The sequence below is a fragment of the Oryza sativa genome, chromosome 7 (assembly GCF_034140825.1).
Source record: "Oryza sativa Japonica Group chromosome 7, ASM3414082v1".
In the NCBI taxonomy this organism is placed as follows: Eukaryota; Viridiplantae; Streptophyta; class Magnoliopsida; order Poales; family Poaceae; genus Oryza; species Oryza sativa.
This window is the reverse complement of record NC_089041.1, coordinates 28,650,814-28,665,916: the sequence shown is the minus strand read 5'-3', so window position 1 is coordinate 28,665,916 and position 15,103 is coordinate 28,650,814. Positions and strand designations below refer to the sequence as shown.

General features: G+C 41.7%; 2 protein-coding genes across 2 annotated transcripts; one reads left to right on the top strand and one right to left on the bottom strand.

The window, feature by feature from the left end:
* The first annotated feature begins 508 nt into the window (after positions 1–508).
* LOC107277105 (protein LURP-one-related 3) lies at positions 509–2,191 on the top strand. Its single transcript, XM_015790176.3, has 2 exons — positions 509–897; positions 1,557–2,191. The coding sequence occupies exons 1-2, from the start codon at positions 568–570 to the stop codon at positions 1,998–2,000; spliced, it is 774 nt and encodes a 257-aa protein (XP_015645662.1). The 5' UTR covers positions 509–567; the 3' UTR covers positions 2,001–2,191.
* A 584-nt stretch (positions 2,192–2,775) lies between these two features.
* On the bottom strand, positions 2,776–14,466 carry LOC4344250 (uncharacterized). The gene is made up of 28 exons (XM_015791557.3): positions 14,151–14,466; positions 13,909–14,068; positions 13,689–13,816; positions 11,892–12,008; positions 11,660–11,791; positions 11,358–11,535; positions 10,832–11,003; positions 9,947–10,068; positions 9,703–9,794; positions 9,147–9,189; positions 8,864–8,924; positions 8,005–8,153; positions 7,791–7,861; positions 7,545–7,715; positions 7,396–7,464; positions 6,992–7,093; positions 6,823–6,912; positions 6,382–6,460; positions 6,183–6,282; positions 6,007–6,082; positions 5,626–5,805; positions 4,968–5,090; positions 4,803–4,886; positions 4,268–4,452; positions 4,043–4,181; positions 3,876–3,935; positions 3,490–3,594; positions 2,776–3,188 (listed from the first exon to the last, which is right to left on the bottom strand). Exons 1-28 carry the CDS (start codon positions 14,292–14,294, stop codon positions 3,075–3,077), a joined length of 3,246 nt encoding a protein of 1,081 aa, XP_015647043.1. The 5' UTR covers positions 14,295–14,466; the 3' UTR covers positions 2,776–3,074.
* Positions 14,467–15,103: the final 637 nt, after the last annotated feature.

The window sequence follows — 15,103 nt, the reverse complement described above, 5'->3', positions numbered from 1 at the left end:
GTATGCACCAAATGAATGTATAGTGCCACGTTAGGGCTTTCAAGAACAAAGAATGTAAGCTAGTGGGTTTTGCATTATCTTTATTGATCTCATCTCTTCTTTGCCGGCTCGGTGGCGAAGAAGTGCCCTGACCAATTTTATTAGGATTAAGAGAAGGTAAAATATTTTCAACAAACATGGTTGTTAAGATTACATTACGTCCTGTGAACGAACGTGACTTTGCCTAGAGCATACAAATTAACCTGAAATTGAAACGACTTTGCCTATGTAAAATTGTAATCTCTCATATGTACTTTCTACTATTGCACTTTTGAATGAAATTCAGTTGAGGAATCTCTTCCCTCCGGTGAGTTGTTCAAAAAAAAAAAAGCCTTCTCCAGCTGTTTGTCATAATTCATAAATATGTTAAAACAGCTGATTGTTTGTATCCATATAAAAGAACATCATCATGACTTGCCCTCCTCCAAAAAGGTTCAAATAAAACAGTATGTCAGCATCAATATACCTCACGCTTGCACTTTCTTCACTTTTCCCCCTGTATATTACTAGCCACAAACCAAGCCCTAGATGCTATATCACCAAACTAACCATCGTCTTCCTCCTCAAATCATCATCTTCCAAACATACAATTCGGCAGAGGTAATTAAATTCATGGCAAGGGTCTACTCCTCTTTTCCTCCGCCACCGCCGTCGCCGCCGCCGCCGTCGACGACGAGCGAGCAGAGGAAGGTGTTCACGCTGTGGATGAAGTCGCTGGTGCTCAACGGCCGCGGCTGCACCGTCTACGACTCCACCGGCGGCATCGTCTACCGCGTCGACAACTACGGCTCCAGCTGCAGCGACAATGTCTACCTCATGGACCTCCGCGGCAAGATCGTCCTGAACATACTCAAGAAGGTATTTATATGCACATGATCATCACGGCTAGCACACAGTTTTTGATATGTTTTTTTTTCTTCGATCTTACAATCTACATATGCATATGATTTCCATGTATCTAATTTGTTTAAATATTATCAAACCTTAAGATCTCGAAATTCTTATCATATCTATGCCGCTTTATCAAAAACAAAAAAGTACTTGGACATTTGACGATCAAATTTGACATTAGTTTTGATTTAGCTCAAAATTATCAAATTCAGAGCCTTTTAACAAAGGCCGGTCAGACCACAGTACATGTCTGATCGGCCCTACTGCGATCTGATAGGTGTTTAACCATATGGTCTTCCGAGTCTTTTTTTTAATGATTCACACGAGACAGTGCGAAGTTTATATTGATAGAGTAGAAAAAAAATACAAGATTACAACCTTGGAAGGTCGTAACCAGGAAAACGAAGAAAAAAATAACCCCACCCAAGCATTGACAACTCCAACACACAATCCTACTAGGAGAAAGCGCACTGGACCGACCGCCGCTAGACCAACAAAGGGACAATAGTTAGGATCACCCAAAACCCAACCCTAACAAACGGATACAAATCTGCACTCTATCCACAACTATTTCTCGTGTTTTCTTGATCGGGCATGTGTGTCGTTAACATTGTGATTGCATGCAGAAGCTTGCATTCGGCAAGTGGGAAGGGTACAAATGGAGCAGCGGCGAGAGGCAACGAGACGCTGCCGCCGGTGCAGGAGCAGGAGGGGCGTGGTTCACGGTGACGCGGCCGTGCAGCAGCATCCTGTTCCAGCGGAGGCGCCGGCCGTCGTCGACGTGCGAGTTCCGGAGCGGCGGCGGCGGCGGCGACGACGGCGGGCGCGCCATGCGGTACAAGATGGACGACTGCAGCGGCGGCGGCGGCGGCGGAGGTAAGCAGCAGGCGTGGTGCAGGATCGTCGACGGCGCCACCGGCGCCGTGGTGGCGGAGGTGAAGGGGAAGACGACGGCGGGCGGCGTGGCGCTGGGAGACGACGTGCTGACGCTGACGGTGGAGCCCAACGTCGACCACGCGCTCATCATGGGGATGGTGCTCGTCTACGGCCTCATGAACCACACCATGTGAAATTGTGAATGCGATGTGATCGATCGAGCTTGATGAATTGCTGCGGTGAAGATCGAAGCAAATGAAAATTGAAGCATAGAGAGACGCGCGTGATAGGATTTCTTCCTCTTTTGTTCTGGTGTACATGTATGTGTACTTCGGTTGAGGAAATTTTGGTGAAATTAATAATACAGGTTTAGTTTTGGGATTTTTGAGCTGGTGCTTTCTTTAGGAGATCGTTTGAGGGCTGAGGGAGTCGGGAACCAACCCAACCAAACTGACATAGAACCAAGACAAGTTGTTAGCAAGTGAAGACTGATCTCTGAGTAATTTCTTAGTCGGAACACCGCTCTTTGATCGATCACCTATTTTCTTTCTTTTGTGGAAGGCTTACGGTCTAACAGCACATCACCGATCTGCATTCAAATTTTTCTAGTAATATTCGGGCACAGAAGTTTCTTTAGTAATCGGCCAAGAATTCGGACAAGATAGTTCGGGCACTATTTTATCGCTTAAGATTGGCCGGTTATGATTTTCTCATTTAGGAGTTGATCTTCGGACAAGATAGTTCGTGCACTATTTTATCGCTTAAGATTGGCAGGTTACAACCGATTTTCTCATTTAGGAGTTGATCCCTTAAAAAAAAACAAATCTAGAATTGAATGCCTGGATCTAGAATTGAACCTGCAGCACTGAAGCATTAATTCATTGAACAAAGCAAATGCACTATTTTGCACGCTGCCATGAAAACCAGGTACCACGGAATGAAGAAAAAGAAACATGGATAAACGGTATATACCAATTGAACTGCAGAGATACGAGCATCAATTGATTAAATGAATTGCACTGGCTGTCGACATAAATCAACCGATCTGATGGTCAGGCTTACAGGCTTGATAGTTCAAGTTCCAAACCGGTTTTTCTACGCTACACTTCGGCCTAACGAACTTACAGTTGACATGAATAGAGAGATCAACGACTAATTTGACTGGGTATCACCTATACATGAACAACAACAGAAGAGCTATTTCTTGTCTATCTCCCGGACCGCTTTACGCTAATGCTTATGTTGTATGTACATAGGCTAGCGATAGGCTACATGAAGTAGCTTAGAGAAGTCTTCTTCCTGGACCCGCCTTCTCCATATAGATCGTTCCACTGAATAAGCTCAGTCATATTTCTCGAATCAGATGTTATACTTGCACATACCTATACATAAAGTAGTTTATGTTAGCATCATATTTTTATATAAGTAATTTAGAGACTACAAAACATCTGATGACCATGTAGACATGAACATATGAGTTCTTTCTTTTCTCCTGACACACCACTAGGGCTGTAGGCAGCAATTATACGTAATGTTTGAGATGGAAATGAAAACCATCGATACGTTTATTAGAAATTGCGAGTTTTGAGACATCAGATCTTGTAGTAGCCTGAGTCTCTTTTTGTTTTTCCCTTTTCCTCATTTTCTTTTCCTGAAAAAGGAAAGAAGTGGCAGTAACATTACCTGCTCATGTGCATGTTTGAAATCGTTCATTCTTAGGGAACGAACATCACTGCTAGAACGAGGGGGAGGTAATGGTTTATTTTCTGCTTCTGCTGATGCTCTCTCCTGCAGGTAGACAAAAAATGGTGAACTGAGTTCATCGTATAACAGTAACAATAACAACCGACAACTAATTGTTCATCATATTAATATATCAATGATGTTCTGTAGACAGGGCATGCAATGATATTATACACAGTTTTTCAGTGGATAAAAGAGCAGTTCCACAGTATTGACTATATTTTCACTAGGATGAAATAGACCAGAAACATTCACTCAGTAGATTTTTTTTTCTTCAATAACTTGGTAGAAATTGAGAAGGCACAATCTCGACAAATCAAACTAACCTTCTTCTCTCTTTCAAGGATCTCCCTTATGGGGCAATGTGCAGCAGTTACACACAGATTCTGAAAAGTAGTTGCCATCATGAACAAAAGGAAAATAAAATCATTGTTTTATTTCAACAAAATGAAATCAAATAAGAATAAAGAGTCTTCACATAAAGCAAAAATACCTTCATATCACTGCCTGAATAACCATCAGTCAAGTTAGCCAGAGCTTCCAGATCTACATCATCAGCCAAATCTTCTTTGGCCAGTATTACGCTAAGAATCTTTTTTCTATTGGATGCATCTGGCAAATTCACCATCAACCTAAATTGATATGTGATCAGGCAAGCAACCATTAGCATTTCATTGTAAAAATAAAAGGAATACCACAGCGATGTAAAAAAAGTTACCTCCTGGGGAGCCTCCTAACAACAGCTTCATCAAGATCAAATGGTCTATTGGTGGCAGCAAGTACTAATACGCGTTCTTTATCTTTTGTTCTCAGACCATCCCAATTTACCATAAACTCATTTTTCATCTTGCGCATAGCTTCATGTTCCCCTGGGTTCTCCCTTCTACCCAGCATGCCATCAACCTACAAAAACGAATGGATAGAAAGTAAGAAACTCAACAGGATAAACCAAAATCATGCTAGCCTGCTGAATCATAGGCAATATAAAAAAGAGTGATTCACAGCTTTCACTTTGGAGTTTGGACAACCCTTTAACCAATCTTTTCACTTTGGACTAGGTAACTTTGCCTTTGTTGCAATTTGGTTAGAGAAGAGAGTTGGGGTGGTCAAAAGTGCAACAAATGTAAAATTACCAGTCCAAAGTGAGAAGATTAGGTATATGGTGGTCCAAACTGAAACATTGGTAATATAAAAGGTGGGCCAAACGACAATTCATTCCAAAAAAAATGACCATAAGAATTTTGTTGACTGACCTCATCCACAAAAATGACACTAGGAGCAATTTTGCTTGCAAGTGAAAACACAGCTTTGACATATTTCTCACCCTCGCCAAACCACTGTCAGAATCAGATATCAGCAAAAGGAGTATTCAAGATGTGAACAATCTGGAACTCTGCATAGCTCTATAAAGGGAGTACCTTTGAAGCAATACTAGACATTGATATGTTGATAAAATTGGCGCCAGCCTCTGTTGCAACAGCTTTAGCAAGCATGGTCTTCCCCGTACCAGGTGGGCCAAAAAGCAATATTCCCTTACATGGCTGGTGAATAAATGGTGATCAGAACTATGTTTGTGAAACAAGTGGAAAAAAGAAACAAGAGACCAAATAAAAAAAACAGACCATGATAATTAGCATGCTACATTTAGTTTGCAGGGTTTTTTTTAAAGGGTTAGGGGGCACATGAATCAATAATTGATGCGTGGGGAGCCTACTAGGCTACATGATACAAAATACTCCCAACATGAAAGCTGGAATAAAAATTAGTGCTAATGGAAAAAATAGTTGAATCTCAAAAGCACAGAACAGTAGAGTTAATGGGCAAACAATAGAATCACAAGGCAACAGAGTTAATGGTCAAAGCATAGCTGGACAGAAGGCCACTGCTCTACATTAAGTACCCACTCAGCAAGCCCGCATGGATATATAAGCGAAGCAGGAGATATTTACTTGAAAGGGGTAAACAGAAAAATCAGAACATCAAATTTCTACAAGTGATACGGAAGACTGAAGAAAGATCACACAGAGTGCAGAGGAACTGAAGGGTACTAAATAAAAGTTATGAAGCTTGAGCTACCTTCATAAGTTGTCCTTTGGAGAACAATTCGGGCCTTTGCAACGGAAGCATCACTAGTTCCTTCAAAGTTTCCTTGACATTTTCTAGTGCTCCAATGTCCTCAAAGGTAACACCTATCTCATCTGGAGGGATCACATCACCAAGAAGCCGTTTTTCGAATTCATTCTCTGTCGTTACATCCTAAAAATAACAGTGGGTGTATGTAAGCTGTAAGCACAGTTAACATGAATAGCCCCAAAGCCCAAAAATCATGTCATTACTGTTTGCTTGCAAAACTCTAGAACAGTCAGGATACAAACAAGAAGTTGGGCCAGGCTGCCAGTTGCCAGTCTAGTCATAACATATATTTGGCGATCTAAACGGTTAAAGAATAGAAGTTACCTTAAGTGATTTTTTTGTGCTCTTCTTTTTAGGGTCACTTTGCATGCTATCCAACAGCTCAACTCCATGCTTAAGGCTGCAAATATAGAAATTTTCAGTAAAGCAGACATGAGATAGACCAGAAGTTAATCTTTCTTACACAACAATGTAAAATATTACAGGGTTAGAGAGCATACCTTTCACCAGAAAGGGCAAGTAATCCATCATTTTCACGAGTTGGGATTGTGCTATGTTTAAATTGATGACTCAAAGCATAACCAACGACTTTATCGACGCCTGAAAACAAAACAGAGCAAAATAAGAAAATAAGAAGAGCAGATCAATTATGCCACAGAACAAAATTATGCAGGATTACAAATGTAGGACTGTACTCACATTCATTTGTAAGGATTCGATCTTTAACACATGCTGATGTCTCTATGTCAGCACATTCCAGACCATTGCGGGTTAAGAACTACATCCAGTTGCAGAAATACATACAATGGAATCAGAAATATTAAGTAAGAAACAGCATAAGGAGTTGGCAGGTGTGAAATTATTTTCACTTTTTCAGTTATCAAGTGAATCTCGTGTCATAGATATGCAACATGCATGATTCTTAAACCAAGGGGGCTTGTAACCAAACAATTATCTGGAAATTGAAGGGTACATACATGGTAGCACTTTTGAAAAGCCTTTACGGATCAAATATAATTTCAGTATTAAACACACCTGGACCCGTAAGGCCATAAACATAACAGAATAACAATAACTAAACAGACAGCTAATTAAATATACATATATATGTACAAAGTTGTCTACACCATCGATACTTACCGACTGGATCTTTGACGTGTTAGCTTTTGCCTTCAGAATTTCAACATCACGGTCTAATAGCTGTTTCCACTGTGAGAGTTCCAATTCATCCTGTATTTCTCAGAGTTAAAACTTGAAAGAGGCAGTGCCTGAAAGTAAATGTCGCCCTATAATAACACAAATGACACACCTGCGGTGTTTGTATTGTCACTTTATTTGGGAAGAGTTTAGTCAGATGCTTCGCTATCTTCAGAGCCTCTTTGTTTTTATCATTCACCCGACCAAAGCTATCCTGCATTAATTCATCAGATTGTAACAAGTGGAGTTCAATCACAATAATTCAGATAAGAAATAACCTGTACTTCAACAATGAAAAGGAAGTTGAGAATGCTGTGTTACTAGTAACTAGTGACCATTGCAATAAGGAACATCAGACATCTTCTGCATACTGTTATAACTATTATATCCTAAGTTAACCATGGGGTAACCAAAGAAATTCACAAGAATATGAGCACAACTGTAGAAGAACAGGATTTGGCTTAATGTACACAAACATCAATTGCAAGATACTTCAGTAAAACTAGAAAAACACACCTGGAAGGTGAGGTCGAGTATTGCTTGGCTGTATGGGAATTTTGAAAGGAAAGGAGAGCCACTGTTTGACTGTATGAAAAAAAAATTGTTAGCTAGATGGAAACAAGTAAAATTATACTAGTTATAATGATTCTTACAAGCAGCAGTACCTTGTCTTTCCGACTGTCAGTATGGATCTGGGACCCAACAATAAAAACACCAGCTGGGAAACTTTCAATCTTATTCTTTAAGCCATGATAGGAGTAACTGTTTCCACACATTTTCTCAACATCCTTCAAAAATAGTATCAGAGGACCATGCTGACTTTCTTCGGAAGCAAACTGTAGAAAGAACCAGTAAGTAAAAAGAGAAGAATTGGAACACCAACAAACATAGCCAAAAAGGACTGCACACACCTCGTATATTACATCAAATGGATGTTTAGCTCTATCTTCCCATCCTGGGCCATCGAGGCAAAGAGAATCAACTGGAGATACAAGGAAACATAAACAAGTGAATTTCAAATTTACATTATATCAAATATAGTAATAAATGCCAAATTACAGAATCTATGTATGATATAGGTATAAATTATTTAAGGCATAGGAGCACAAGAGCAAACAGGCTCACCTGGACAAAAGAAACCACGGTCAACCTCGCAATTGCCTCCAAGATCAATGCCACCAGGAATCTTTTTATCAAATCTGACTCCAACTTTCGAGGATTCATTTTCCTCAAAAGGAAGCCTAACTTCACCTTGTGAGCCATAATCTGGAGCTCTGCAGATCGTATCATTTGGCATAAACCGATCAGCGGATGCAGATGATGACACCAAAAGATTGTTTACAGGAAAAAAGGCCCCGAGGTGATTGCAAGTAAAAGATGCAAATGGTAACATTAAGATGGCATTTGTAAACAAAGGGAGATAACAGATAATTCAGGGAAAAAAACACGTAGTTCAACCCTCACACACCATCATTGATCACATGCCGGACTGATGATCCGAAACTAAAACCAATCAGGGTCGTTTGTTAAAAAAAAAAAGAGCCTGCGGCATATCAATACCAACTATATAACCTAAGAATATACAGTAAGTTCATTATAATATCACATGCAATGTTCACAAAAAAAATGGAGCTAGAGATTATTGTCATGATTACTACGTAAGATCTGCTTTTCTGGGTACGTTTGGAACACAAAATTGCCACAAGAACTGAAATAACAGTGACGTCGCTTGAATACTTCAGAAAGCTTATGTTTATGCAAGACATAACCTACTGGGAACCATTTATTGTAGCACCCTTTAAAAATGTTTCCAGATTAGCACTACAGTAGTAACTTGTCTATCTAAACTCCTCACTCTTTTGGTACTGTCACATGACAAAATGTACTTTAGGTGAACACAGAAATGGAAACTGCTTCCCATAATGAGGCACCGATTTCAACAGAGAACATTAGAAAGCCAATAATCTATCTTAATATGCCTCACCTTTGTCCCTCAAGGATAATCCCTGTTGATTGTACTGAACCAATGTATCTCACCCTATCTCCTGAAAAAACCATCAGAAGCATTGACGTTGTGGTTTTATTATCATCATAAATATTCTGAAAAAAGGAACTACAATCTCCTGCAAACTTTACTGCACGGACAAATTTAAGGTCACCATACTCAACTCAATGATTTTCTACTTAAACTAGGCATACATAGCGACCAAAGCAGTCACTACTCAGTGAGTCTGTGCATATAACTAATAGTACATGCATAGTCTTACCTTTTTTGTACGACTCAGATTCCTTCGACTTTGAAGACTGTCCCTGAAAAGAAAAATGAAATATATCCAAGAACCATATTAATTCAAGCAATAGTGTATGTCCCTACATGCTTAGGCAAACATTTTGTCTATAAGTATTTAAGCAGGCACAGAATTATACTAGAAAAATTATATATGCAAAATCCAATTTACAAATCAACATTTAAAAAGTTATCTAAAAGATCAACATTTAAAAAGACAGGCCATAAGGAAATTCAGTTATTGCGATATTAGCAAAAGCTAGAACTTCTGGATGTATTTGCATACGGTAGTAGCAAGGTTGATAATTTTGCTATGAAGTTGTGGACATTATCTGAAGAATCAAGATTTGAATAAAAATTAAGCAGTGTAGCACAAAATACTACAGCAGAATGTAAGAGGAAATACATCAGTATGACTTGGGTGTGTGTTCTTGTCAGAAAACTGTGATGGCTCATTTGAATAACATCAGCGCACATTAAACAGTACGCACACTTTCTCTAGAGAAAGAGACCATGGTTATGGTTAAGAAGCTTACACTCGCCAGCAACGAAGGATCTATAATGAGCAGCTTAGCACCAAAGTGTTTGGTAAGAGCCTTCACTAATGATTCTTGGTATATCTCAGATCCTTTAAAAATGCCAATTATTTTAGTCAACAATCCATGCATAGCATTTTAAAAAATTAGTAAATGCCAGCAACAATTTTCTTTTAGAGTGAAAAATGGACTCTCTTAAAAATTACTAATTGAGCAGTTAATTTACATTCAGCGATAAGCTTACCAGCTGGACCAGACAATAATACCCGTTGGCAAAGAGAAGATATATGTTTTGTCCATTTGATGGATTCCTTGCAACATAAGTTTACATACGCTGAAGACAGGAGAGCATTTTTGGTATTCTCACTGCAAAAGGTTAGGTCCCATTAAAAGATAGTTCTTAACCACATGAGACTAAGCACTCAACATTAACTAAGAAACAGGCAGATTAGTACTTCAGTTATAAGGTCTTATTAGAACTTAGAACTACTCAGTGCTATTGCATTATGACCAGTTAACCCATTCTTCTTGCCATCACCTGTCTACTTACTGGCTCAAAAATGAATCCAGAAAAGAGAGGTGCAACCGGTGTCCATAGCAAAAGAATACACATATAATTCAATGTCAAGATAGAGAATGTCATCACTGTGAAGTAAATAAACAACAGAAACATACATGGATAACACTATCCTAGTACTTGATGTCATTGAGAGCTATAGTGAAGACATAACCAGATAAGACTAATGGAATGAAGTCAACCATATCTGGTGTCCTGCTACACCTTATGATGTTACACAATTAAACAAACTAGGGCAAATTATCCGCATAGAGATCACTCAGAATTTTCAGTGATAAAAGTGGCATATACAAGAGAAAAATAAAGGGCAATATAATGCACAATGCCAACGATATTGAACTTAGGAGATTATCCTATACCTTACCGAGGCTTTGCATAATAAAAGCAAAACATTGGTGGATCAAGATTTATAGGGACTAAATGCACCTTTTGTGTCATCAAAAAAGCAACATTCATTTATCTTACATTAGCTTCTCTAAATTAAGTTCCAAATTGGCATTCATTTGCAGACCAAATTACTGCAACTTTGTAGGTTAAGCAGCTAGCGCATACCTCAGATAATATGGAAAACTATCAAATGAATCTGATATATCACTTGCATTAACGACCACCTTCTTCAGATCCTCTTTCAACAGTTGATGTTGAGCAACCTGTAAATTTTCTTCAGAAGCAAGCTGGCTCTGTTCCTCCATTGTTTTACATAAACTGCTGACTATCTCTGTATCTATTGAAGTTGAAAACAAAATAATATGAGGCATGTAGTTTTTGTCAAAAGTCCAAGCTCATTTCAAAGTACATGTGCATGCAATTCTTGTAATCAGACTATTGAACTCATTCACCTTCCCTCTATATGCATTTATTACTAAAATCATGCCACGGACTAAGAACTTATGTGCAAAGCATCAACATAGGAACATTATGTTCCCATCTGCAATTTTTCTGATTTTATAATCCCTACATCCATGTGCCTGGTCCAGATATGCCTTACAAATAAATGGATGGAATACATATACTATGAGCCCTCAAAAAGTTTACAGGGTTAAGAGGGGGAACAAAAACTGTTATAAAATAGCCTCACCATGAGGAACCAACGGAGGGCGGCCATTTCCAAAGTTAAAGGGCATTACTGATAGCTTGGCTCCTTTAGATGATACATCCAATGTACCTTTGGTAACTGGATATTGCCCTTGCTGAAAAGCACATGTGGCCGAAAATGTTGATGTGCTTGATCTTTCCTCTGGAAGTTGCTGAAATATCTGCGAACATGTTAAGGAGCTTCATATACAACATTAATACTTTTCTGAACAATCAATTACATTAGTGGAACAGATGCCAGTACAAGCAACACTTATGCAAGGGTAGTTGGTGATGAAAGGATACATAAGCATGTCTCCCAAGTGAACTAAAAATAACTTCATCGCCTCCAACCAATGTGACCTTAGCAGTCTTATCTAATACCTTCCCATTTACATGGACAGCTTTAGATACGTAAATCTCAAGAGCAGCACCCCTCTGGTACAAACAGGTCAAAAATTGAGTAAGAAACTCAAAAAAAAAAGGCAAGATGAAAACACGTAAGTCAAAATTTAGAAAAAAGAATGTGCAACTATACCTTAACATGCTTCAATTTGCAAATAAGTGATCCAGGAAATGACTCTGTCAGCCTCAAATCATAATTTCCACCATGGCCAACCGTAAAATGAGTAGTATAAATAGGTACTGAAGGAGACTGGAAAGGACAAAGATGAACACAATCATGAGCAAAGACAAAAGGACTCCATGGTGCAAATTAACACTATAGAAGTAAATGAGGCTGGTGTTCTCTCAAATTCTCAAGAGGCAGGCACCCTTTGCCAATAGAGAGAATCCACTTAGTGCCACTGAGTTTTTCCCACTTCTACAATCTACCACTGACTTTGTCAAGTTGAATAATATGCCATCGTGTTTTCCCAAACATCTACTAAGTGCCATCGCCATCCACAGGCCGTTAGGATGCATCCGTTTAGTGTATTGATTTTTTTCTTAATGACTAAAATACCCTTACCTTAGCACTTTGACTGAAGACCCTAGCCGTGCAATCCCCATTTGATCTGCCCAGTGTGTGGCAGCGCCGACTCCCATCGATGGAAGGCCAGCCGCCCGAGTCTCCGAATGGTGGCGTGATTTTTCGGGTTGGAATGGATTCAATCCATGGGTTAAGGTCTGGATCGATCCATAAATCACGACCAACCCACTCGCTCAGGTCATGTGCTACTAGCTGTGCTCTCCTCTTGCAGGTCATGTGCTTGCTTTCTGCCTCCCCCATTATCCATGGCGGCATGGCATCTCTGCTGCTGGCAGCTGCCACGCCGGCGGCAGCGGCTATGCCTACTCCACGGAAACGAGACGAGGTGCCCGGTGCCCCAAGGGAAGCCCGGACTGCTGCGTCGTCGGCAAGCGCTACCCGCGGTTCATGTGGCTCACAGCCGGTATCGGACATGCGCCGGCGATCCCGACGCTGCATATGTGCTTCCGCCGGAACATGGAGCTGGTCGTCGAGCTGTACTCCGGGTCTGGGTGGCTGTGCCTCGACGACGGCGGTGGTGGCGCACGCTGCCGCCGCTGCAACGGGAGGATCCGCGTCGTCGTCGCCGCCGCCGTGAATGGACGGTCTGTCGTTGTCAGGGTGGTGGACGAGTGTGACTACGTGAACGGGTGCTGCAACGAGGACGGCTTCGCGCCCCCGTGCCAGGACAACGTTGGCGGCGAGTCGCTGACTGTGTGGAAGAAGCTTGGCTCAAAGAGAACAGGGGCAAATAGGTCTTTTTACAGCTCTAACAGATGTCTAACTAACGGCTTATGGACAGCGATGGCACTCAGTAGACGTTCGGGAAAACACGATGGCATATTATTCAACTTGACAAAGTCAGTGGTAAATTGTAGAAGTGGGGAAAACTCAGTGGCACTGAGTGGATTCTCTCTTGCCAATAACCCTCCATCAGCATCCATTCAAACCTTTGAAATAATGAAATGCTGAACATACACAACCTAATCCCAATTCCCAAATGCTCTTGTATATTTTCACCCCAACCTATGTAAACTTGTTAACTTTTGTTTCGTCTTGGTCCAAGATCAGATAAAATATACAAAATGTATACCACTAAGAACTAAGGACAGAAGTTATGCCACTCGGAATTGAGGGGTTTGTACTTCTTTTTTCTGCAGAATGCGTGATTTAGTCCTTAGTCCTTAAAGACCACAACACAAATCCAGGTTCTACAAAAAAACCTTCGAAACAAAAAATTACTCTGTTTCCTGAAATCTGCTATTACTGTAGCACCTCATTGTCTATCAATGGAATGATCTTAGTGAACACAATAGGAAATTTCAGAACATATTGTTTCAACCGATTGGAAGTTGATCACCGAACCTCGGAAGATTGAGAAATCAGTCTTCCCCAAGCCTCAGCACGCCCGTTCGCCACCGCCTGCCTTGCCTTCCAGAGTGAGAGTTCTTCCGCTGATGGAACATTTATATACTTTGTCCTTTTCTTCTTCACTGAAGAATCGAAACAAGCCCAAATCAATCAGAAACATATCTCCCCTGAACTAAATCAATCCTAATACACCCCAAAAGCCGGAAAACCCAACCTCCAGAGTTGGACACCGTTGACGACGCCGGTACGGCGCCCGTGGGCCTCGCCACACCGTGCAGGTTTTCCACCGAGCTATCGATCACATCTATCGCCGCCGCCGCCGTCGCGTCTGCTCCCCCCGCCTTCGCCGCGGGAGTCCCTACCGTCGCCTCCGCCTACCGTACACACCAAAACCAACACAAAAAAAATCAGATAAAACCCCTCAAATTCCACCCCGCGTGAACACATGCAACGGACCTTCGCCCGCTTCCCCGACCGCCTCCGAGGCGTGGAACTCCCCGCCGCCCCCGCCCCCGCCGCAGCCCCATCCGTCGCCGGCGATGCCGCCTCCTCCGACGACGCCCGCCGCTTCGCCGCGGCGCTCCGCCGCGTATCCACCATCGCTCCCCCGGATCGGCGACGCGCGCACGCAAAGGGAAGAGGAGGAAGGAAGGCGGCCGCCGCGAGGGACCGAACCGTAATTTCGCGCGCCGAGCCGAGACGATACCACGGAGAGAAGAAGAGGCTTGGGGTTCTCCCCTCTTTTCCGTTTAAGGAACGCGAGGTAGGTGGTGCGGGGGAGGAGGGAGGCCCGCGCTTATATATAGGCCCCCGACCCGCGCCGAACCGGCAAGCGGCCCGACGAGAAAAAAACCGGTTTATTTTAAAGCCGCAGACATTTTGCCGACTTGGTTGTGGTGCGGTGCGGTGCGTTGAGACACACAGGCGGGGGGACGTTGACCTGTTGTTGCGGCGGCGTTGGGTGATGCGTGCGGCTACCGGCTTGACCGGTCCGACCGGTCGGGTGGTGGGGTTTAGGTGCGGTGTACAAAGGGAGGCGTTAATAATTGGGCGAGATTAGGATTCGGATTAGGATAAAACACACGCTTATGGGTTCTGGGTTTGATGTTGCTTTCGGGCCGTTCAATTTGTACTGTCTTTTCTTTTTCCTTTTTCCCAATCTTTTTCGTTGATAGACTGTGTTTGTCTCGTTTGGACAAATGCCCGCCAAGATGGATATCCCTCGTCATGGGATTTTCTCACGATTTATCGATCCTGACCTCGACTTACCAAGTACGGCGGACGCTACCAAGGGTAGTTGCCAATTTTTGCCGACAATATCATTTTGTTTTTCAGAAGGTCCACCTTATATTAAACTTTAAAACGTGAAGAAAGTGTTTTTTTAACCCCTTTACAAAATAACAATTTTT